Source organism: Mastigoproctus giganteus, chromosome 3 (genome assembly GCF_048544385.1).
Source record: "Mastigoproctus giganteus isolate SK-2022 chromosome 3, ASM4854438v1, whole genome shotgun sequence".
Lineage (NCBI taxonomy): Eukaryota > Metazoa > Arthropoda > Arachnida > Uropygi > Thelyphonidae > Mastigoproctus > Mastigoproctus giganteus.
In genome coordinates, this window is record NC_143577.1 from 234,827,814 (window position 1) to 234,852,848 (window position 25,035).

At 35.9% G+C, this 25,035-nt stretch overlaps 1 protein-coding gene across 1 annotated transcript in view; it reads left to right on the plus strand.

Annotated features, from left to right (window-relative positions):
• The window catches only part of LOC150088894 (citron Rho-interacting kinase-like), a 178,665-nt gene that overhangs the window by 84,303 nt on the left and 69,327 nt on the right, over positions 1-25,035 (plus strand). Inside the window, exons 20-24 of the mRNA XM_090370347.1 lie at positions 3,002-3,111; positions 4,117-4,200; positions 4,729-4,969; positions 15,732-15,872; positions 20,780-20,887. Of these exons, the coding sequence (XP_090226473.1) occupies positions 3,002-3,111; positions 4,117-4,200; positions 4,729-4,969; positions 15,732-15,872; positions 20,780-20,887 (684 nt within the window). The remainder of the gene's footprint in view (positions 1-3,001; positions 3,112-4,116; positions 4,201-4,728; positions 4,970-15,731; positions 15,873-20,779; positions 20,888-25,035) is intronic.

Genomic DNA, 25,035 nt, shown 5'->3' on the forward strand with positions numbered 1-25,035 from the left:
GCTTAAAAAATGGTATTCACCTTGTATAAATCTGCAATAAATTTATTGGTAGATGGTGGCTAAATTTAGGTTGAAAGAAGCATTAAAAAGAACTAAGGCGGAAAATGGGGCGAAAATATTTTGAACAGATTTTAAAATGAGCACAAGGAAGTAGAAGTGCAGATCTCCAATCCTTGGTTGTCATAAAGAGGTTAAAGGACGCGAATGAAAAAAAGAGAAGACCGGTGGTGCCAATGGTCATTACGACTGACTTTCATTGAATAAACCGTCATCAGTTGGCAAATGGGAGAGAAGTGAGCACGTGTTGTATTTAAAATTTATCTATACTCTCGTGATGCTCTTTTTGACACGTGGGAACTTTAGCCGCGAGAGGTTCCAAGCCGGTGAGAGGTTGAAGGGAAGTTTAGCGTTAATAATATTGAGATCGGAATGGTGTCGGTACCATTCGATGATGAGGGCTTCATATTGAAGAATTCTGTAACTCGATCTAAGTTTAATAATGGTGATGGCACAGTCAACAAGGGGAGGGGTGTGGTTGTGCGTTTGAGCATGGGTTGTTAACTCAGTGCAGGATTGACTTGTCCTGAAACTGTTGAAGTGGTAGTATGCACGGTATTGGAAGTTGTGGAGGAACCGAATTTGGTGGTAGAGCTGCCGATGTAGCAGATGTCGCAGTTTGGTTGGCATTTTATGAGATATATTATATTATTGAGATCATTGATGGGATATTTGTGTGTATCTTTATAAGAATTAAATAGGGAACCTAGTTTATTGTAAGTAGAGAAGGTGAGGGAGATGTCAGTATCTTTGAATGTACGTCGGAATTGTGCTGCGAGTTCACTATGGTAAGGGAGGACTATGCGAGTTCCGACGTACATTCAAAGATACTGATATCTCCCTCACCTTCTCTACTTACAATAAACTAGGTTCCCTATTTAATTCTTATAAAAATACACACAAATATCCCATCAATGATCTCAATAATATAATATATCTCATAAAATGCCAACCAAACTGCAACACCTGTTACCCCAGCAGCACTACCACCAAATTCGGTTCCTCCACAACTTCCAATACCCGCGCGTACTACCACTTCAACAGTTTCAGGACAAGTCAGTCCTGCACTGAATTAACAACCCATGCTCAAACCCACAACCACACCCCCCCCTTGTTGACTCTGCCATCACCATTATTAAACTTAGATCGAGCTACAGAATTCTTCAATATGAAGCCCTCACCATCGAATGGTACCGACACCATTCCGATCTCAATATTATTAACGCTAAACTTCCCTTCAACCTCTCACCGGCTTGGAACCTTTCGTGGCTAAAGTTCCCACGTGTCAAAAAGAGCATCACGAGAGTATAGATAAACTTTAAATACAACACGCGCTCACTTCTCTCCCATTTGCCAACTGATGACGGTTTATTCAACGAAAGTCCCTCGTAACGACTATTGGCACCACCGGTCTTCTCTTTTTTTCATTCGCGTCCTTTAACCTCTTTATGACAACCAAGGATTGGAGATCTGCACTTCTACTTCCTTGTGCTCATTTTAAAATCTGTTCAAAATATTTTCACCCCATTCTCCGCCTTAGTTCTTTTTAATGCTTCTTTCAACCTAAATTTAGCCACCATTTACCAATAAATTTATTGCAGATTTATACAAGGTGAGTACCGTTTTTTTTTTTTTTTTAAGCATTTGCTATTCATTTTTTAGTACAGAATTTTATAATTCTCTCACGAGACTTTACCTAAATTTACTTGAATGTGATTATTATTAATAAAAATCATTTAATGATATATATATACTGGCCGGTTTTAAAAACTAATCATGCTTGTTTGATTTTGTTCCAAAACAACTATTTCTCAGTGGCTATTGGTGCTTCATGGTGATTGGTGCCAGACACATCAGTATAAGTATCTTAAAAACTGCAGCACTGCTGGGATTGTCATGTATGACTGTGGCCCAATTCGTAACCAAATAGCATCCAGCCAATTACGATCCTGCAGTCAGAAACAGCTCATTGATGTGAAAGGCCAATAGCATCTAACAAAACTTGTGTAGTGTGGAAAAGGCACTATGGTAATGATGTCTGGTCTGGTAAATTCCAGTTCTAGCTGTTTTATGCCGATGGAAGGTTCAGAATATGGTGAAAACAGCATTAAGTCCATGAATCCATCTTGCCAGTTGTCAACAATGCAGGCTGGTGGTGGTGGCAGTGTGATGGGAAGTATTTTTGTGGTACCTATTGACCCCCTTGATACCAGTGGAACATTTGGATGTTGCAGGTTATCTGGAAATTGCAATAGAATAATGCACCATATCACAAGGCCAGAATTTACAGAACTAGTTCCAGGAACATAATAGTGAATTCAGCCTACTGTGGTGGCCTCTCTAGTCACTGAATCTCAATTCAGTTGAGCACTGTGAGATAAGATGGAATGAGCTCTTTAGAGTAGGGATCTGTAACCATCCGGTTTGCAACAGTTGTAGGAAGCAACTGAGTCAATTTGAACCAGCATCCCTATTGCATGCTTTTGACATCCTGTTTATGCCACAAATGCAGGCTATTCTGAAGGCTAAAGGGGGTCCTACCCACTATTCAGTAGGTGTACTTAATAAAGTTGTCACTCGGCCCACATGTATGCATTGGTTACATGAGACAGAATGTACCAGTGGCCAGAGTAAAAAAAATATACAATTAAGAGTTTCAAGGATTAGCTCAGATTGTTGTAAAACAATCATCGAGTGCACAATGAACAATGTTTGTATAATCAGTCTGGAAAGAATACTTAATAATCCTTCTAATCTTGGCCCTACACGTCATTTGTGAAGTGTGTTGCCTTGTAACAATATTTTCTCTTATCGATAACCAAACATTTATTATTTATTTATTATGATAATGTGTTATTATTGTGATACGCAAAAATGAACCTCTATTAATTATATAAATATAGGTAATAAAAAAAACTAACAAAATGTATAATTTTGTTTTCAGACTCTTAATGCCTTGAAATCCACTTGCATATTACTAGAGGAGCAGCTGAAAGACTATGAAGTGTTAGTTGAAGCAAACGATGATGTTATTGCAAAGAATAATAAAGAAAGGTTGGTGTTATTAACTGTAATATGATTATTTTTATTAAGGATATTAAATTATAGATGTAATAAACTTGATAAATATAAATTAACTCCAGGATAAGTTAAGCATATATAACATACATACTTACATACTATTAACATACTTTAATTACTATAAAGGTTTTAGGACTAAAATGCCTCAGACTACGGGAAATTTACCTATCAAACAAGTTAGTGCATTGCATCATGTTAGTTCGTAGTAAATCACCGAAGTAAGTGAAATGGCATCGTTTTTGTTATATCTCATATTGTGAATGCCTTCACAATGAGTTGCGTTGATATTACCCTACCTCAAATAAGCAACATTTCACCAGTGGTGAAGACTAATGTTACTTATTCCCGGCAGATACCACCACCCAGACAGCACTGTTTCAAGTTTTTTTGGCCTCTCATCGGCGGGCAGGTAGGTACCCTGGTGTTTGAATAAATTAATTTAAATAAAATGACTTTAAATGAATAAAAAGAGTAACTAGAATAAAATAAAGAGGAAATATTTGCAAATAATTTGGTTTTTTTTTTTTTTTTTTTAAATCAAATTATTCACAAATATTTGGGACTGTATCTTGGCTAGTTACATCAGTTTATATGGGAAATTAATGTTCGGTTAGTTAATGTATGGCATTCCCAAGAATGCATTGCATACATTAACCGATCATTAGGTGTAGAGTTAATATCATTACTTGTATTTATATAACATCTATGTTTTGGACTAAACAGTTTCTGAAAAAAATTATTGAAAGTTACTTACCAGATTTCTCTTGGAGAATATGTACATGCCACCTCATGCCCTTAGATGGCTTATCATTTCTTTTAAACAGGGCCAATAAATCTGAATTCTGTTGAGAAAATGACTCCAGCAAAATAAACTAGGTTTGCAAAATGCATGTGAAAGAATCTCTACCTTCTTGATGCAGAAAACTTAAACATTCTCTATATTGGAAAATTGACATTTTTTTTTTTTCTTTTCTTCAGAGATTCTCTGAAAATGGAAGTAGAAAGACTAGAAGAAGATGTAAGAAATCTTCATCAGACGTTAGCTAAAGAAAAAAGGAAAAGGTCAGTGAGTTGATTTATTTATTGTACAATATGTATGTATAATGAATGTAGTATGCTGCACAAATGAAAATATTCCCAGTAATCATATTAATATTTTAGAAGAAAATTTGTGATATTTTCTTCTTGTGAAAATTGACATAGATAAGTAAACTGTTTTTAATTATTTATCAAAAACAATTCCCTTGTACATTATTATACAAAAATATGGCTATCTCAAAGACTTTTGTCTTTGAGATATTGAACTTAATTTCTGCAGGTTGTAATCAAAAAATACTTAGGTGGAAGGATGTCACAGAGAACAGACGTAGAATGAATAAACGAGAATTGTTAATTATAAAAGTTTTAAGAAATCAGATTTGAGACATAAAATGGAGAGAAGTATTTACAATGTTAACTACAGGTTATAACTTTACCTAAATTCTGTGTGAAAAAGATATTTTAATGGCTTATCTTTTGACAAATAAGCTTCATTATATATGAAAAATTATTATATTCTAGTAGTTGTTAACAAAATATACAATTTTCTAGAGTTGAAAGTGAACAGCAATATGAAGAGATAAAAGAGGAACAGGAATCCCAACAGGCAGTATATGATGCACAGAATAAAGCTCTTGAAGAAAAGCTCTTTCAGCAAAAAGAAATAACAGCTCAGCTTGACAAACAGGTTTCTCAGCTGGAAAAGCAGGTAACAGTTTTTGACCTCTCAAACAAGTCAGCAGAAAAAAAAGCCGCTTCACTAGATTATGAACTTTTTCAAATTAAAGAAGAGGTAAGAGGATTACATTTTTGAAATTTAACAAACTTGTATGTTTATATTATTGTGAAAGTTTATTTCTGTATTTTCCCTCTTCCCCCAAAAGTGTGAGCAAGAGTATATCCCATTCTGTCAATATTCATAATAACATCAGTACATAATTATCAGAATCAATTCACAGGCTCTCTTAAATAAGTTCTGAGAACTTTCTGCCATGATCCCTATGCATTCTTGGAAACTTGCATGTAAAAGACTTAATAACAGTTATATCAATACACTGGGTCATAGTATTGCAGAGCCATACTTGTAATGATTAAAGAATAATGACTAATGGCTTTAACTTTTTTTTTTTTTTTTTTTTTTTCCCCACCTCTGTAATTACAGTTCTTTTTGATGTTTGTCTGTTAGTTTGTGTTGGTAACTTTCAAGTTGTGGAGTTTCCATGTTAACTGAACCTTTACTTTGTTAGCCCACAAACCCATGTCCCTAATAGGTAGACATTGTTAGCCCTTTGATTTTTAGTTTCATTTTGATATTAAACAAAGGAAATCATAAAAATGTGTAGAGTAATGTATAGAATCAAATCTGTTCCCATTTTATTCTTGGTCTATAACAGAAATTTAATATCTTCATTAACCATTCTTTTTCCTACTTCACTAACCTATTCTTCAACCTATTCTTAAATAGATTGGTTTGGCAGTAACCTTCAGTTCATTCTCGTGATGGTAACACAATAGATACACCCTATTTGCCTTGTGCTCTTGTGGAAAGTGGCCCATCTTCACATGTAATTAACTCTACTAGTTTATTGTTTATTATGGTTTTTATTGAAACATAATACTGTAGTTCTTTGTGGCCAAAGAAATTTATCACATTTTTATTTATTTTTTTTTTTCAAACTTTTAAAGTTTTGCTAAATAAAATATAAGCATGGTACTGTAGGGAAAAAATAAGGCAAAAAAACAAATTTCCAAATTAGAATATTTAAGAAGAATAAGAATATTAAGATTAGTAGCTATGATTTTTTGAATGGTGGTAAGTATTTACCATCATTAGTTACTTAAAGAAAAAAGGGAAAACAAAAATATTAAAAAATACAAGGTAGGATCAAAAAGTTCCAGGGCTGAATTTATTAAAAATAGCGGAATATTGCATAAGGAAATTTTATTTTGTAATCTAGGATGTCTGGAGCTTTTTACTGTGGGTGACATTTTGGTTGCATATTTTTCCTTCTGTTGAAAAATTCTAAAATATTTGAGGTTACAATCTTATCTGTAACCTCAAATATTTTAGAAATGATTGTTAAAGCATTCAGTGAAATAGGTTTGTCAAAAGGTGGGATATATGAATGATATATGTTTCAAAGATGGATGTGATATCATTAAGGATGATGCAAGTGTGGGAGACTTTGCATGTCAATATATGACTTAACTTTTCTCCTGCATTAGAAGCCTTATTGAGAAAATCATCAAATAAGAATTGAAGATATGGCCTCTTAAGTTGGAATATCATACAGTTCAGCAACTCCTCGGCTTAAGTAAGGGTTTCGTTCCGTAGAATTCTACACAAGTTGGAATTTCCCCCAATGCTTGTGCAGCACTCGCAACTGTCCTTGCTGAATTGATTGAATCAAAAAATGTTCGACGAACATGTGAATAGAATTATTTATTATATTTATTTAATTTATCTCATGCGCAGGTCAAATTACAAAAGCATGCAATTTAAAAAAGTTCAAAATTATAAAATTACAAAAAAAAAAGAGGAGACAAGCATAATGTCAGTAAGTTTTATCTCTTGAGCATCGTTGCTAGAATTGACGTCTTCAGCTAATAAGTATGCGCTGCAGAGGTTGAGAGCTGTGGAGATTTCGAAGGGGTCGGCCGTTCAACTTTATGAAAGAACATATTAATGGATGACTGGACGGTGGCTTTTTTCTTTTCATCATAGATTTATTATTATTATTATTATTAGCTATATGGTGCAAGGCAGCCTGAGGCTTATGCTGCACCAGCCAAAAAAAAAAAAAAAATTCCCGAATTATCCTGAGAGAGAGAGAGAGAAAAGTAGAAAGGAATTACCAAGAAAGAGAAGAATGATGATATCCAACTCAGGGCCCTGGGTGTGCCAAGCCCATACTCACCAGATGTGAGCCCCTGGGGTTCTTTGTAGCAAGTAAGCATATCATTCACCCCTCTGTTAACTTTTAAGAATTGTTCACTATCAGGATCCATCTTCTGAAACTTCGCCATTGCCGATGCAAGTTCACAAAATACCATTTGCCATCTCTCTGGTGATGAAACGTCTCGGCTCCTCATTTGGTTCATCTTGAGCTTCATCAGCATTTTCTTCTTTCACTATCACTGCCTGCAAGTTAATAAGTTCTTCGTTAAATAATTCCTTCTCTTCTTCCTCTATTAACTCCTCCACATCTTTGGCATCATCCTCCAACTGAAGTAGCTCTACAACCTTTACAATCTTATCTGTAACCTCTTCATATGATTCGTCTTTTTCAACTCCTTCGAAGCCTTTTACGTGCTGTGAGCATATTTTCTTCCATGCGCCATTTAAACAACTTTTAGTAATTTTCATCTAGGCCTTATTAATGTTTAAGATTAGTATTAGTAATGGCCGCATGGTGTAAGAAAGCCTATGGCTCATGCTGCACCAGCCAAAAAAAAAAAAAACCCGAATAAAACAAAGATAAAAAAATAATAATAATAATTAATAAAAGAAAAGGAAATTAAATTTATCATCCTGTGCGCTTCCCTCACCCAAAGGTATCCAGATGACCTTTGAATTTCCCCAAACTGTCAGCCTCTACCACCCATGTAGGCAACTTATTCCAGTAATTTATAACTGGCTAAAATAAAACTTCCTGCAGTCCAATCTAAACATTTTCCCCCGTAACTCGAATTTATGTCCCCTAGTTCTAGCATCATTTATAATCTTGAAAATTTCGTCCTCATTCATTTTACTGATGCCTCTCAGAGCCTTAAACACCTCAATCAAATCTCCTCTAAGGTGTCTAGTTTCCAAACTCTGCAACCCACATATTCAAAGTCTTTCTTCATAAGGATGCCCTTTTGCCGATCTCACCAGGCGAGTTACCCGTCTTTGCACCCTTTCAAGAAGCTCAATGTCTTTCTTTAGGTGCAGTCTCCATACTTGAACACAGTATTCCAGGTGTGGTCTAACAAAAGCCTTATATAATGGGATTATCACATCCCTATCTCTACTTGCAAAAGTTCGATAGATCATCGATAAGACACCATGGGCCTTCCTTGCAACCTGTTTACAATGCTCAGAGAATTTCATGTCTGACCGTATCGTAACACCCAAGTCCCTTTCCTCCAGTACTGGGTTTAGTTGAACTCCACCAAGTGAATAAGTTATTTTGGGATTACTGTTTCCCAGGTATAATACCTTACACTTTGTTGGATTAAAGCATAGCTGCCATTTTTCTGACCATTCCTGAAGTCTATCTAGGTCTCTCTGAAGAAGCTCAGCTTGACAGTGATCATTAACTACTCTACCAATTTTAACATCTGCAAATTTAGACATCACGCCCTCTATCCCTTCATCGATGTTGTTTATGAAAATTAAAAACAACAGTGGTCCTAATACTGATCCTTGGGGAACCCCACTTCTTACATCAACCCAATCTGAGGAATAGCCATTTATCACAACCCTCTGCCTCCTGCCCTGAAGCCATCCTTCTATCCATCTAAGGATTTTCCCAGTGATTCCAACCTGTTCCAGCTTATAAAGCAACCGCTCATGTGGGACTGAGTCAAAAGCTTTGCTGAAATCTAAATAAACAATGTCGAAATTATTCCCTAAATCCAGCTCGTGAGTGACCCTTTCGAAATAGCGAACCAGATTTGTTAAACATGATTTTCCCTTTACAAAACCATGCTGAGTATCCTTGAGAATTTCAATTCGATCCAAATGATCCTGAATTCCACCCTTGATCATTGCCTCCATGATTTTCCCTACTACTGAAGTCAGACTGACAGGTCGATAATTTCCGACTTCACTTTTAGAGCCACCCTTATGTATGGGAGATACATTTGCACTTTTCCAATCCAAGGGAATCTCCCCAGAGTCTAGTGATGCTCGCATAATTAGCCTCAATGGTTCAATGCACTCGCTTGCCGCCTCTCTTAAGATTATAGGGTATATTCCATCAACTCCAGGAGCCTTACTGGCCTGTAGGCTCGAAAGTTTTTTTTCATTAAATAATATTGCGAAATTTCAATATCATTAATTTGCACTTGGTCATCACGCAACACAGCGGCAACCCCTAAGGCAGAATGCGCTGGTCCCACAGGAACTAGTAGTTGTTGGTGACTCTATTGTCAGGGAAACGGGGAACATCCTTTGTAAAAAGGATAGGTGGAACAGGACCAGGGTATGTCTGCCAGGGGCAAAGGTTGATGACGTTGTAGAGCGGATATCATCTTTCAAGGGCACAAAAGGTGATATAGTTGTACACGTTGGCACTAATGATATTAAGAGTAGGAGACCGGTGGAATTACTCAACAAGTACAGGTCACTGTTGAAAAAAAGCCGTGAAATAGGGTTGAATTTGAAAGTGTCTGCAATTCTGCCCAGACACGATAGGAGGGAGTACATGATGAGAGCCTTGTCGATCAATTCGGCCCTGGAAAGATTGTGCAAGGCTCAAGGGGTAGAATTTTTTTCAGCCTGGACTGTACTTGTTAACAGGAGAGATTGCTTCTACAGGGATGGGATACACTTAAATAGAAAGGGTGCAAGAATATTTGCTGATGCTATCGAGGCAGTGTTAGGTGGGTCGGAAAACTGCTAGTTTGGGGGGATACAAAGACTAATAGTTTAACGGTAACCGCAGGCAGAGGTGAAGGTGATTCTTGCACAACTTCTATTAGAATAAGAAGCGACCTGGAGCGAGGGGTGTTGGGGGTTTCAGGGACGGATGGCAGTCATCATGGAATAGTTGGGTATATGGGATGTGTTAGGGTAACAAGGAATAGGCATAGGAGCATGTATGCTTGCATGTATACCAATGCTAGAAGTATAGTAAATAAATTTGATGAATTTGAAGTGTTGGTCAAGACATCAAAGGCGGATATTGTTGGGATAGCAGAGACGTGGTGTCACAAAGATATAAGGAATGCAGAACTGGAATTTGGGGAGTACAATGTATACAGAAAGGATAGACAGGACAGAAAGGGAGGGGGTGTTATGCTGTTAATTAAGAAAAACATAAAATCAAAGGAAGTGCACCCAGTTAATATAGATGAACAGTGCTCTGTTGAGTCAGTTTGGTGTGAGATAAGCACTGCGAAAGGAAAAATAAGAGTAGGAGTGTGTTATAGGCCTAATGACTTGAATGAGTACAATGAACAATTGTACAGAGAAATAGAGTGGGCCAGTAAATCAGAATGTCTTATAATGGGGGATTTTAACTTCCCAGATATTGACTGGAACTTGTGGGTTGGTCACTCACACACTAGTCAGACTTTTGTGGATTTATTGGATGATTGTTTTCTGCAGCAGCATGTTCGAGAGGCAACCAGAGAAAGTAACACTCTTGATCTGGTTATCAGCAGTGATCATTCGTGTATTAAGAATTTGCAGATAAAGGAACCACTAGGTGGCAGTGATCACAGTGTGCTGAAGTGGGATTTACTCAAAGAGGTAACTACCGTCAGGGGTAAAGGAAAGGGTTTTTGCTTCCGTAAAGGGGAGTACAGTGGTCTCAGACAGTTTTTAAGTTCTGTACAGTGGGATCAACTGACGATGTTACAAACAGTAAATTCTAAGTGGGAAGCATTCAAAGAATTAATCGTGGAAGCTACTAGACTTTATATACCGATTAAGAAATATCGTTCAAGGTTTAGGCCTAAATGGTTATCAAATGAACTAATGAGACTCGTGACAGAAAAGAAAAATGCATTGGATGCATATAAATTATCAGGTGACGCAGAAGCCTGTGGCAGATATAAGCTAGTCTGTAATCAGGTCACAAAGGAGGTTCGGCAGGCGAAGGCGGATTACGAGAAATCTTTGGCAAAAGATGCTAAGAAAAACAGCAAGGATTTCTTTACTTATATAAACTCTAAAAGGAAGGGGATGAATCTGATTGGTCCACTTGACATCGATGGTTCGACTGTTGATGATCCTGCTCAGATAGCAAACAAACTGAATGAGTATTTTGCATCTACATTCACACATGAGGAATTATTACAATTTGAAAATGGAAGAAGGTTATCAAATTGTAGCAGTGTGCTTAATGATTTTGTAATAACTGAGAGCAAAGTGGAGGAGAAATTGTTGAAGTTAAACATAAGAAAGGCACCTGGGGTGGATGGGATCTATCCAGTTATTTTAAAGGAGGAGGCAAAGCAACTAAGCAAACCCTTAGCCATAATTATGAGAGCATCCTTGGACTCAGGGGAGGTTCCCACGGACTGGAGATGTGCAAATGTGTCCCCAATTCACAAAGGTGGATCGAAGGGTGACACGAGTAATTACAGACCAGTTAGTTTAACTTCTGTTCCGGGTAAAATAATGGAGTCGCTGGTTAAAGATGCATTGCAGGATCATCTAGACAAGACTGCAGCAATAATTCAGACACAGCATGGGTTTGTTAAGGGAAAGTTTTATCTGACAAATTTGATAAGATATTATGATGTGGTTACAAAGGAACCGAATGCAAAAAATAATTTTGATATCATATACTTAGATTTCAGGAAAGCTTTTGACACTGTTGCGCATGGAAGACTACTGTACAAATTGGAGTAGAATGGTATTAAGAGTAAGTTGCTACAATGGATAAAAGGATGGTTAAGTGGGAGAAGACAGAGGGTGGTAATCAATGGGTGCTGCTCTTCGTGGATTAATGTTATTAGTGGAGTCTCACAGGGTTCGGTGTTGGGTCCACCGTTGTTTTGTGTATTTATCAATGATATTGATGAAGGTATATCAGGCTTAATGTCGAAGTTTGCAGATGACACAAAGGTTGGCAGGGTTGTTAATGACAGTAATGACAGTGTGCTACTGCAACAGGATCTAGATAATTTGGGCAGATTGGCTAAGAAGTGGCAACTGAAGTTCAACCTTGACAAATGCAAAGTACTGCATATGGGTAGAAGTAACCCCAGAGAAACGTACCGTGTGGTACTACACTTAAGGTGGTAGAAAATGAAAAAGACCTGGGAGTAATTGTGCAGTCAGATATGAAGTTTTCTGAGCAGTGCAGACAGGCTGCTAGGGCGGGTCATGGGGTTTTGTCAATGATATATAGGAATTTTGCTAGCAGGGAAAAGGAGGTGATTGTCCCTCTGTATAAGGCAATGGTCAGGCCACGCCTTGAGTACTGCGTACAGGTCTGGAGGCCTCATTTTAGGAAGGATGTAGATTTGCTTGAGCGTGTACAGAGAAGAGCAACACGATTGGTGAGGGGAATGAAGGGATTCTCTTACCAAGAGAGGCTTAAGTTCTGTAAATTGCAGTGGCTGGAGACTAGGCACCTGCGCGGTGATCTGATTGAGGTCTATAAGGCCTTGAATGGGTTGAGCACGCTGAATTCTGATGGGATCCTTCCACTTGTTCAGATTACCAACCTACGGGGACATAAGTTCAAATTAAGAAAGGACAGATGTAGAATAGATGTGCGGAAATTTGCCTTTTGCCAGCGGGTGGTTAATTGCTGGAACAAACTTCCATCTGTCGTTGTGGAAGTTGATAGGTTAAATAAATTTAAGGAGGAACTGGACAGGCATTTGGAGGGAATGGTGTGATTTTTTTTTTTTTTTTTTGGCTGATGCTGCATAAGCTCCTACACTTGCTTTCTTGCATCATGTGCCACTACTACTACTACTACTACATATTTTTCAACTCTGCTCACACAATTTCCCATTGCCACAAAAGATGGCATGGTAAATATCGTAAAATTTTTCTCACCACTTACTGCAGACAATGCCTGAGCAAATGTTGTGCATAAATAATATGCTTTTAAATTCAAAATAACACCCTGATCCATAGGTTGGATGAGTGAAGTCGTGTTTGGTGGTAGAAATATGACTCTCGCGTTCAAATTGAAATCATCTAGATGTGTAGGATGTCCAGGAGCAGCGTTATGTAATAGAAGCAAAATCTTGAAAGAAACATCGTTGTCTTTCCAATATTTTTCAACCTCGGGAATGAAGCAGCATTTAAACCAATCCTCAAAGAGAGATATTGTTATCCATGCTCTCTGGTTTGATTGGAAATGCACTGGTAGGGTGGCTTTATTGATGCCCTTAAATGCATGAAGATTTCCAGAATGGTAAACAAGCAGTGGTTTTAATCTGTAATTTCCTGCTGCATTAGCACCAAGCAAGAGTGTGGCTCTATCTTTTGAAGCCTTGAAACTTGGCATGGTCTTTTCCTTTTTGGCAGTGTATATTCGATCTGGCATTTTTTTCCAATACAGAACAGTCTTGTCAACGGTAAAAATTTGCTGCATTGTATAGCCACCCTCATCAATAATTATTTCCAACACATCACAAAATTTCTCTGCAGCTGCAGCTGCAGAATTGGCACTGGTGACTTCACCGCATACTTTAATGTTGTGGAAACCAGCACAATGCTTGAACCTATTAAACCATCCATTGTGTGCCATGAACTTGGCTTGGGGTTTGCCGTACTTATCCTTAATATCTTCATAAATACTTGTTGCTTTTGTTTGAATGGTCATTAGCCTCAGGGGCATTCGCTTCTGAATCTGATTTTCCATCCATATTATTAATAGCTGTTCCATCTTCGATGTAGCACCCAAACACTGTTTTGTGATCACTGTTCATCTTAAGTGCATTGATCCTTTGACATGTTCTTTTATACGCACACTTTAAATCCTTTAAAATAGTATTCACTGTTGAAGCAGCGAGACCTAATTCCCTTGCAATAGATGACAAACTTTGTCCTGCTTCGTACTTCTTAATCATTTTCATCTTCATTTCTAAATCAATTTTGTTTCGTTTCCTAGCACTGCCACCACTTGCACTTTCTGTTGGTTGCTTTCCCTTCATCATTGTAATATGTAAATAGGAATGAAGAGAAGTTTCTGAAAATTGTTTTTTTATATATGATTGAAGATTTCAGTGAAGGGGAGCACATTTCACCATAATAACGTAAAAACCCACACAGTTGCAGTTATCGGTATTATCTCAAGTGCAATAAGATCAAGTTTACCACCCATTTATAATTACATGCACTACCTGAAAAGCTCAATAAACCAGAAAGTGCGATTTGTTTTTTGGTCATGACCTCCAGAAATGTGCTTTAAAAAATATCACAAATTTCAACTTCCAAGGTCTTGGAACCAATTAACAAAAAAAAAAAAAAAAAAAAAAAAAAAAGGGGGAAAAAAAGTGTTTTGGGTTCACATTATGATATTTTCACGATACGTCCATTTGTTCCTATGGGATGTAAAATGGATTTCCATATTTTTTTAAGTATGTAAAGTTGTGCTTAAGTCGGGTAGTTCCTGTAGTTGCAAAGCCATCATGTTTAATATTTTAAACATGGAAAGATTATGCATCTTTGTTCCCAAATATTTAACAGTAGATTAGATGGAAACAAAATTTAAACTTTCAAAAGAACTGAAATTTTTGATTGTGATATAGGATTTCTAAAAACAATAGTGACAGGAGTTGACATGCAGTATTACCTTTATTATTTGCAGTCCAAACACCTTGTGAATGCAATTCTCCATGTCTCCCAAGAAGATAATTCAAATTGCTGGGTGTAAAGATAAAACTATGCTGAAATTATTTTTTGATTAGAAAGTTGTAATTCATTATGAATAGGTCATACTGTTAATAAGACCGTATACTTAGTAATCATTACATGCTTGAAAGATAGTCAAACCAAACAGACCTGATCTTTTGGCAAGAAAATGTTGAAACATATCAGGCAGTATTTCTGCTCATTTTTAACTGTCTTACAACATACTCCTCATTCACTTGACTTGCATTGTACAATTTTTATTTATATATTTTTTTCCCAAACTTGAACTTATTAAAGAGAACAGCTTTCTGAAAAAATCAAGCGTTGTGGTAGCTGTGGAAAATTGGGGATCTTTCAAAAAACACTTCAAAGAGGCTTTTTTATAATTATTTTATATAATCAATGGGCAAAAAAAAAAATTTAAAAATAGCCAGTTATTTTTGAAAAATTTATCTGCATATATATTTGTTTAAATATATTTAAATATATTTAAATATATATATATATATATATATTTAAATATATATATATAAATTCAGTCCCAAACCCCTTGTTTCTACCTTCTGTTTATACTAAAAAGGGATTGATCCATAGTGTGCTTCCCCCCACAAACATTTTTCATTTATAAAATATAATAAATAGCAAAATCGCCATTTTATGGAATTTTAACTTTATATTATTGCATATTGGTAGTGACTTTTACCTTTGAATAGCTTTGCCTCTTTTGTTCATTTGTAGATACATTGTTATCTAGATCAGTTAGTTACTGAATTTGTATCTCAGCACTTTAGTGCTAAGATACAAATTCAGTAAGGTATTTCAATTCTTGAAGGTACATTGCTCCCATCTTTTCCTGTTTTTCTCTGTTAGAATGATAATTAATGCTATAGTTTATAGTAATATATTTATCATAGTGTGAATTATGCTTTCTTCTTTTACTCAAAAAATTTAACTTTATTTAACTACATTCTATTCTTAGTGATATTTAAAGTTTACTTGTATAAATGTTAATACTTTACAGGCATCAAGGCACATTACCCAAATTGCATCTTTAAAAGCTAGCAATTTAAAGTTGACTCAAGATCTAGGAGAAACAATTGAGAAATTAAGAGATGCTAAAGATACAATTGAAATCTTGCATGGGGACTTAGAAAGTATACAGGTACTGTTGTTTTGAGGCTATTGTCTGAAATTTTCCATTTAGATAATTATACCATTGTAATCCAAATTTGTTACAACCAGTGGGTGTTACAGATCACTATGATAGTGAGTAATCAGTCCTGCATTATCAACCTTCCACACTTCTGTTTTCCTCTTTTAGAGCTTCAGTCAGAATAAGCTCTTTCTTTTAATGCTTCTTTACACTATTGATCCACTTTCTTCTAAGTTGCCCCAAACATTCAAATCAAATATGAATGATCTGTTACCATTTATGTTTTGAATATCTATTTAATTAATCTCCCTTCACCCATCGTTTTTACAGTTGGCATCAGTTAATGACCTGAGTATGAAAGAGAAGTTGTACAATGTTAAAAATATCTGTACATAATGTTTAACACTTCAAATAGTAATCCACTAAGTTTCGTCCAGCTTCAATAATGTTTTTTTTTTTACAATTCCTGAAGTTGATAAAGTTATGTGAATGAGGAAAGATAAACAGAAGCAGTCATTATGCAGTTGCCCAATATTTGGGAAAAGGGGACTAATGCCAAGGGCAAGTCATGAGGATATGGTTACAACATTGGGGGAGGATACCCCCTTTCAATTCCATGGTTAAGAAGTGGGCAACAGAATTTAAATGAGGGAGGGAGAGCCAGGACGATGACCCATGCTGCAAAAGACCTCCAAAATTCATCATTCCAGAAGTTGTTGACAGTGTGCATGATCTTGTGATCAACGAGTGACAGTTCAGTACATTGCCGGCACCTTGTCTGAACATATACACCACATAATAACAGGTTCTCGCTGTGAGAAAGGTATCTCAGCATGATGGATGTGAAAGTTGTTGACAGCAGATCAAAAATGCATCAGAGTTGTCAAATAAAGGGAACATTTGCATAATTTTCAAGCAGATCAATCTAGCAAATTTTCTTGCAAGGTTTGTGCCCATGGATGAGACATTGGTCCATTACTTTCAGCGAGAGACAAATGAGGCAAGGTGAGTCCTTCTGGCAAGTTGATAGTATCAGCTTTTTAGGATGCTGATGGAGTGTTGCTAGTGCATTACTTTCAGGAAGGCCAGACAGCTACAGGGGCATATTATGCAAACCTTGTGAGGTGTTTACATGAAAACATAAAAGGCAAGCACAGAGGGAAAACTCAGCAAAGGAGTCTTGTTCTATCAAGACAATGCACCTGCTCATAAGTCTGTCATTGCTGTAGTGAATGCATTCCTAGACCCAAGGGAAAACTTTGTGTGTGTAGCTGGAATCAATGTATTGCAGCATCAGTGGCAAAAGTGTATTGACTCTGAATGGGACTACTTTGGAAAGAAACATTACCAGACTCCTCAAATAAACTCTTCATACTCAGGCCACAAACTTTTCATGTGCCCCCTGTATATAATTATACAATTCTAGAGTGTGTGTCACTTACCTTATACTGAATGTGTTACCTGAAGGTTTTATTTTTCTTCTCATGTTGCCGCATATACTAGTTGTATATGGCAAGACCATATGCAACTAGTATATGCAGAAACATATTTTCTGCATATACTAGTTGAATGCTGGGCACAGATCTTAATTGCTTTTATTTTGTAAATTGTTTATTTATTGATTTAACACTAGAAGTGTGTCCAGAGTCACCATAATCAGTCATACCTCTCAACCAGTTTGCAAAAGACTATCAGGTATTTGATTTATTACTGTAAGTGGGTTAGCACTTATTATTACTGTAAGTGGGGAGGGGGGGGGCTAGTTTCCCACCAAAAAAACAGTGTGTCTTCTTTGTGTGAAGATTTTATATTGGGGGGGGGGATTACTTAGGGATCATTATTCATCTCAAGAATAAAAATTACAAATATGTATCAGGAGGTCATAACTTGGCAAAAGTATAGAAAAAAAATTGAGTAAAAATTATTCAATGTGACAGTCTCAAATTATTTGTATGATTCCCTTGTATCATTTTAAAATTCATTTTATGCTTAAGAACCTTTACACACTTGCATGAACCTAGTTTTGTTAGATTTTGAGAATATTGTAACTCTTGATATGGCTTGTCCTGTTCATATATGAATACTTCTCTGCACAGCTATTCAGAGTATGAGTTGGAAGTGTGAATGTCATTTTGAAAGAATTATTTTAAATTCAGAATTTCTGGCTTCATTTATAAATTGATAACAGTAATGACTGGAACTTAATCAAATAAGTAATTAGAATTTGATAAAATTATCATTAATCATATTTAATGCCAACAGAAAACTTTATGCACACTGACTGTTTGGTGCCCATTGGGAATTATTATACTCTACTCAACATAATTTCAGTAATGTGTTCCACTTATTACGTATCTAAATATTGAATTCTAATGCTTCCCAATTTTTTTAAAAATTCATGCAGTTTTATTATCCTGCATAGGGTTCACTGTAAGTTATTCTCCCCACTGTTGTTGATTCAGTGCTTCTCACTTTTCAGAAGTGACCATGGAGATCATTTGAATACTGATAGCTGGATAAGGTAGAGAGATGGATAGATTAACTAGAGCTGCAAACTGAGATGAAAGTGATTTCTTGCACAGTTTCTGTTGGAACATGCAGCAGCCTGGAAAGCAAGATGTTGGTGATTTCACCCCTGCTCTGGGTCATCACAAAACAAGTAAATAAATGGACTGTGTTAGGTAATTAGAGTAAGAACAGGTGCTTGTATACTTGCATGTACATTAATGCTAGGAGTAAATAAGTTGGAGTTTGAAAACTGATTAAGTCATCAAATTGATCTACAGGAAAGCAGAATTTGAATATTGGGGAGTACAATGTGTACAGAAAGGACAGACAGGACAGGAGAGGTTTATGCTCTTAGTTAAGATGCAGCGCATCCAGTAAACATGAATGGTGGCCATTGCAATGTTGAGTCAGTTTGGTGTGACATAAACACACTGGGAAAATAAAAATGAGGAGTGTGTTATAGGCTTAATGATTGTGATGAATATAACAAACAACTATACAGAAAAATAGAGGTCTAGTAAATCAGAATGTCTTATAATGGGGGTTTTAACTTTCAGATATTGACTGGAACTTGTGGGTTGTCACTCACACACTAGCAAAGCTTTTGTGGAATTATTGGATGACTGCTTTCTACAGCAGCATGTTAGAGAGGCAACAAGAAGAAGCAGCAATACTCTTGATCTGATTATCAGCAGAAATTCTGCATGCATAAAGAATCTACAAGTAAAAGATCCACTGGGTGCAGTGATCACTGTATACTGATGTGGAATTTACTTAAAGACATAACTACTGTCAAGAGTAAAGGGAAGGGTTTTTGCTTTCATAAGGGTGACTACAGTGGGGCCAACTAATTATGTTACCGACAGAAAATCCTAAATGTGCCTCCGTAGCCAGGTGGGAAGGAGCAGCAGTGCGTAGCACACGCTTCTTGATTAGACCGGGGTTCAAGCCCGTCACCACCAAATACGGAGGATGCGGAAAGGTCAGGGAATGACCACCGCATATTCAGAGCAATATGGCCTTAGTTGCTAATGCTCCTAAAAACCAAATAAACAAACAAATCCTAAATGGGAAGCATTTAGGGAAGTAATCATGGATGCTACTAGTCTTTTCATACCAATTAAGATAATACTGTTCAAGGCTTAATTTATAATATATAAATGGATGTCAGTTGAACTGATGAGACTTGTGACTGAGAAAAAAATGCATGGAATACATGTAAAGTATCAGGTGATGCAGAAGCCTATAATAAATATAAACTGGTCTACATTCAAGTTACAAAGACGGTTAGGCAAAGGAAGGCAGATTATGAGAAGTCTCTGGCAAAGAATACAAAAACAAGCAGCAAAGACTTCTTTGCATATATTGACAGTAGAAGTAAGAGATTAAATCACATCAATCCATTTGACATTGATGGTTTAACTGTTGATGATACTGCTCAGGTTTCATGGTCCAGTTGAGCAAGATACACTTTTATCATCTTTTATTGCAGAATGTAAAGACCAGTGCCTTCAATATAATAATAATTATTATTTTTAAATCCCAAGTCAATTTAAGGGAACTTACAAAAATGCAAAACTAAAATTACTGACTTTTTCAAATCACTTGCAGTCCCTGAAAATTCATTGGCAGTTAGTCATTTGGCGACCCCTAGGCGAAGGATAATGTTACTTATGTTATCATATTGCAAACTTACAATTTTTTTTTTTTTTTCTACTGAATAATAATTACATATTTTTTTTCAAAAACGGCAATATAGTATAGTTTTATGTCCATTTCTAAATTTATTAAGGATATTTAATTCATTACACATGAAAAACCAAAGATTAGAAGAAATAACACAAACTGTGGTTCAGAGATAGTGCCTTTTTATCTGCATGTATAATTAGAAATGTAACTAAACCTGTGCATGTTAACCATCACTTACACAATATAATGAATAAGAATGATTGCACAATAGGTGTGTGGAAGATTTCCCTTCAGCAGTTAATTGTTAGAACAAACTTCCATCTGTAGTTAGTGTGGACGTGATGATGGGGTTTTTTTTTTTTTTTTTTTGCTGCTGCTTTATAAGCTTGCTTTTTTGTATCATTTGCCATTACTAATACAATACAACTATATTACTTGTATAAGTTTTTCTTTTATTGAAGTGTGTATGTTCCTGAATACCCTGCTCTTCAGAAAATTAAAAGGCATTATTTCTGAAGTGTGTGTGGGCTGTATATGGTATCACTTTTTTTTTTTCTATATCTTTAATCATATGGTGAGCAAAAATATAATGGAATGAAAACAATAGAACAATCAACTGTTGATTGTTCTATTGTTTATATAGGCAAATTACAGAAGAACAGCATGATTATAGTATATGTGATATAGATTTATTTTTATTTTTTTTTATTCTGTTCTAGGTTTCTCATGAACATGAGAAATTGAAGTTGCAGCAGACAGTTAATCAGCAAATCAAGTTAATAGACTTTTTGCAGTCTAAAGCTGAAGGCTTAGAAAAGAAAAAGAAGGTATTTTTTTATTGTTTGGCATCTTGTTTTTTTGTTCTTTCAATTTCAGAATGTTGCAATGATAAACTGTCCTTCATTATGAGTATGTTAATATACAAATATATGCCTTATATTGGAATCCCAGTAGAATTAACCAAAGTGTACTAGTCAGTAAAATAAAGAGTATCTTATAAAAACTTTAGTTTATTAGTTGTAAATACAAATTCTTCTTATTAAGTTTGATACATACAGCATAAGTAGCAGTGATTGATTAATTTTGCCCCAATTACATCCCTTGGAAGCATTAGAAATGGCTTTTGGCGGTTCAGGTTTTAATCGGCGTACACAGGACTCAGCAAGTGTTAACTAACCAGTCACACAAAAATAAAATCTTTTATGATGTACTAGCATTTGTAGTTCTGTTTTTTTTTTTTTTTTTTTTTTCTCTCTCCTCTCCTCTCTATAAACACTAAACTTTAACTAAATATGCAATAGAATAGAAAAACAGAAAAGGGAAAAGAAAGAAAATTAGTATAGTAAACATCAGTGGCCACAATGTATTATCCACCACATGTTACTTATAATAGCTTAAATAAAAGTAAATGAAACAGGCATCTGTGGTATGACAAACCAGTAGAGTGAAAGTTAAGAAACATAAAATCTAAGGCAGTGCATCCAGTTGACATGGATGGCGAGTGCATTGTTGAGTCAGTTTGGTGTGACATATGCACTGAGAAAGCAAAAACGTAGGAGTGTGTTATAGGCCTATTGATTCTGATGAGTACAATAGAGGTGACAGTGATCTCAGTAGACCAACTGATGATGTTTCCAACAGCAAATTTTAAATAGGAAACATTCAAGGAAGTAATTGTGGAAGCTACTAGGCTCTTCATACCAATTAAGAAATACTGTTTAAGGTTTTGGCCTAAATGGATGTCAGCTGAACTAATGATACTCGTGACATAGAAGAAAAATGCATGGGATGCATATAAATTATCAGGCAACACAGAAGTCTATGGTAGATATAAGCTAGTCTGTAATCAAGTCATGAAGGAGGTTAGGCAAACGAAGGCAGATTATGAGAAATCTGTGGCAAAAGATGCTAAGAGAAACAACAAGAACTTTAGTTATTTATTGATATCGATGGTTCGACTGTTGCTGATCCTGCTCATATAGCTGACAATCTGAATGAGTATTTTGCATCTGCCTTCAGACATGAGGAATTCTGTAGTGGAGGCCTGACGCTCAAGCCTTGAGTATCAGGCTGCATAACACTACATTTTCTAGTAACAACTGATAGACTGGTTTAAGTTAAACTTTGTTAAAATAAATAAATAGATATATACATAAAAAAATTAAAACAGATATAAAATAAGAGCATTAAAATATATATATAAGCAGTGCTTTTTTTGTAAAAAAAAAAAAAATAGGTGCCGATACTAATTCTTTGCTATCAGGAAAAATTGAAAATTAAAAGGATATGAAAAGTACTCAAATTTTTTTTCCCTGATATTGTTACTTTAGTGGTAATGTTTTTAGAATAAGAACAACAAATTAAGTACATTAACATTGTTTATTAAGCATAAATTTATTATTCAAGTATATAAAAAAATAAGTAAAATGTGAGTAAAATAAGTAAAAAAATAACATAATTAAAAATAATTTCTTAATAAAGTTTTTATAGAATATTCCAAATTTTATTAAGTTCTCATCTGACTCCCTATGCCGACTTCTTTTCTTCCTCTTTGTGTGTCGGTTGCTGAATGACATTTCCGAAGCAGCCATGAATTGACATTTTGCTGGATCGAAGCGGGTCAGCAGTGGGCCTGCAGTTTTAAGAAACAGTAGTGAAGAAACTTTTTTTGTCATCAACGAAGCGCTGGTTGGGCTGGCATTCAGATTCATTTGTGAAAATCCTCGCTCGCATTCACTCGATGAAATTGGTATCGTACTCAGAGCTTTCATCAAATACTTCAATTATTCTGAAACCTTTTTATCAATTAGGTATCCACCAGAGGCGTAGCTACCATGTAGGCAGTCAAGGCAATTGCCTCCGGGCCGGGCCCTTTAGGGGCCCGGCATCTTTGGCTGTCTCCTGTTTTTGCAATTTTCATTAAGTAGGGGCCCAAACGTGTTCTTTGCCTCCGGGCCTGAAAAAGGGTAGCTATACTAGTGGTATCCACGAATTTCATCTCTTTCATTTTCACCAGATGCCAACAATTCATGTATAGAAAGATTAATACCTTCATTGTCCTCGTTTTGCTTCTCCCGTCATCCGTATTGTCACTAGTTCTTAAATTTGAATTTTTTTTTCTTTTCTTTTTTTTTTTTTAAACTATCCAAAATGTCAGTGTCATTTGGATATTCAGGTTCTGTGACCATGTAAACAGAGATAGGGAAAATTTAAGGAAAATGTGGATAATGCACTTCTGCAAAACAACAGATGATTATTTGTTGGGGTAAAAGAAAATCACTTTTCTAATTCTCGAACGGGGTGCTTACAGTTGATTCACAGAGGTGTCCAACCTACGGCCCGCAAAGAAAGTGAACCAAAACAGCATTTTAAAATTTGTTAATAATCAAAAAAAAAATTTCTCATTAAATGTTTTGTTCAGTAAATGTAATTGTGTATTGTACTTAATAAAATTTTTGAATATTTTCAATTTTACTTTTACATGCAACAAGATATGGAAAATGTAACACTCTAAAGAACTTTGAATTTTTTTGAATATGGCCCTTGTATGGGAAAAGGTTGGACAACACTGCAGTAGAAGGTGGGCCAGAGCCCATTGGGAATACACCTTGATCTGCTCACTCTTAACTAGTGCAACTTCTCCATATGTGGGACAGGTGGTCGGATAGGTTTTACTAGATACCACTAAGTTGTAGAAGGTAATCCCTTTAGTTCTCTTAATTCGTGCAGCCACACTATTTTCCTAAATTGCCTGAAGGCCAGAAATGCAAACAGTGCATACCGAGTTAATTCCCTCCTAATCCGTTCACTATATGAAAATTTTCTTCACTCAACGGAAACTATTTTAAATGTAACTTCCAAGGGGAATTCAAAATAATTTGCTATAAAAGTACTTCGTTAAACAGAGGTCCGACTGAGTAATTTAGAATTATAAAAATGATTATACAGTTTTATATAAAAAATATCTTAACAATAGACAGTAAAAAATGCAAATTTAGTTAAATAATTTTAATAGTAGGTAAATGTGAAAAAAATTTATGGAATATTACAAATTTCGAAGTGCACTGCATCCATATGTCACACGTCACTGTTAATAAAGGTGCCGGTACACCGTACCGTTGTGTACCATCCCAAAAAAAGCACTGTAGAGCATCCTTGGATACAGGGGAGGTCACCATGGACTGGAGATGTGCAAATGTATCCTCTATTCACAAGAAGGATCAAAGGGTGACATGCATAATTACAGACCTGTTAGTTTAACTTTTGCTCTGGGGAAAATAATGGAGTCGCTGGTTAAAGAAGCAATGCAGGATCATCTGGGCAAGGCTGCAGTTATAATTAAGACACAACATGGGTTTTTTAAAGGGGGAAGTCTTGTCTGACCAGTTTGATTGGATACTACAATGTGGTAACACATGAACTATATGCAAAAAAATAATTTTGAGATCATATAGTTGGATTTCAGGAAAGCTTTTGATACTGTTGCGCATGGAAGACTGCTGTACAAATTTGAGCAATATGGCATTAAGGGTAAGTTACTGCTATGGATAAAGAGATGGTTCAGTGGGAGAAGACAGAGTGGTAATCGATTGACACTGCTCTTCATGGACTAATATTATTAGTGGAGTACCCCAGGATTTGGTGTTGACTTTATTGTTGTTTTCTATATTTATCAATGATATTGATGAGGGTATATCAGGCATAATGTTCAAGTTTGCAAACCATACGAAGGTTGGAAGGGTTGTTAATGGCAGTATGCTACTGCAACAGGATCTAGAAAAGTTGGGCATATGGGCTGAGAAGTTTAACATTGACAAATGCAAAGTACTACATATGGGTAGCAGTAACTCCAGAGTAATGTACCAACTATGTGGTACTACACTCAGGGTAGTGGAAAATGAAAGAGACCTGGGGATTGTACAGCATGTCTGAGCAATGGGGACATGCTGCCAGGACAGCTCATGGGGTTTTGTCA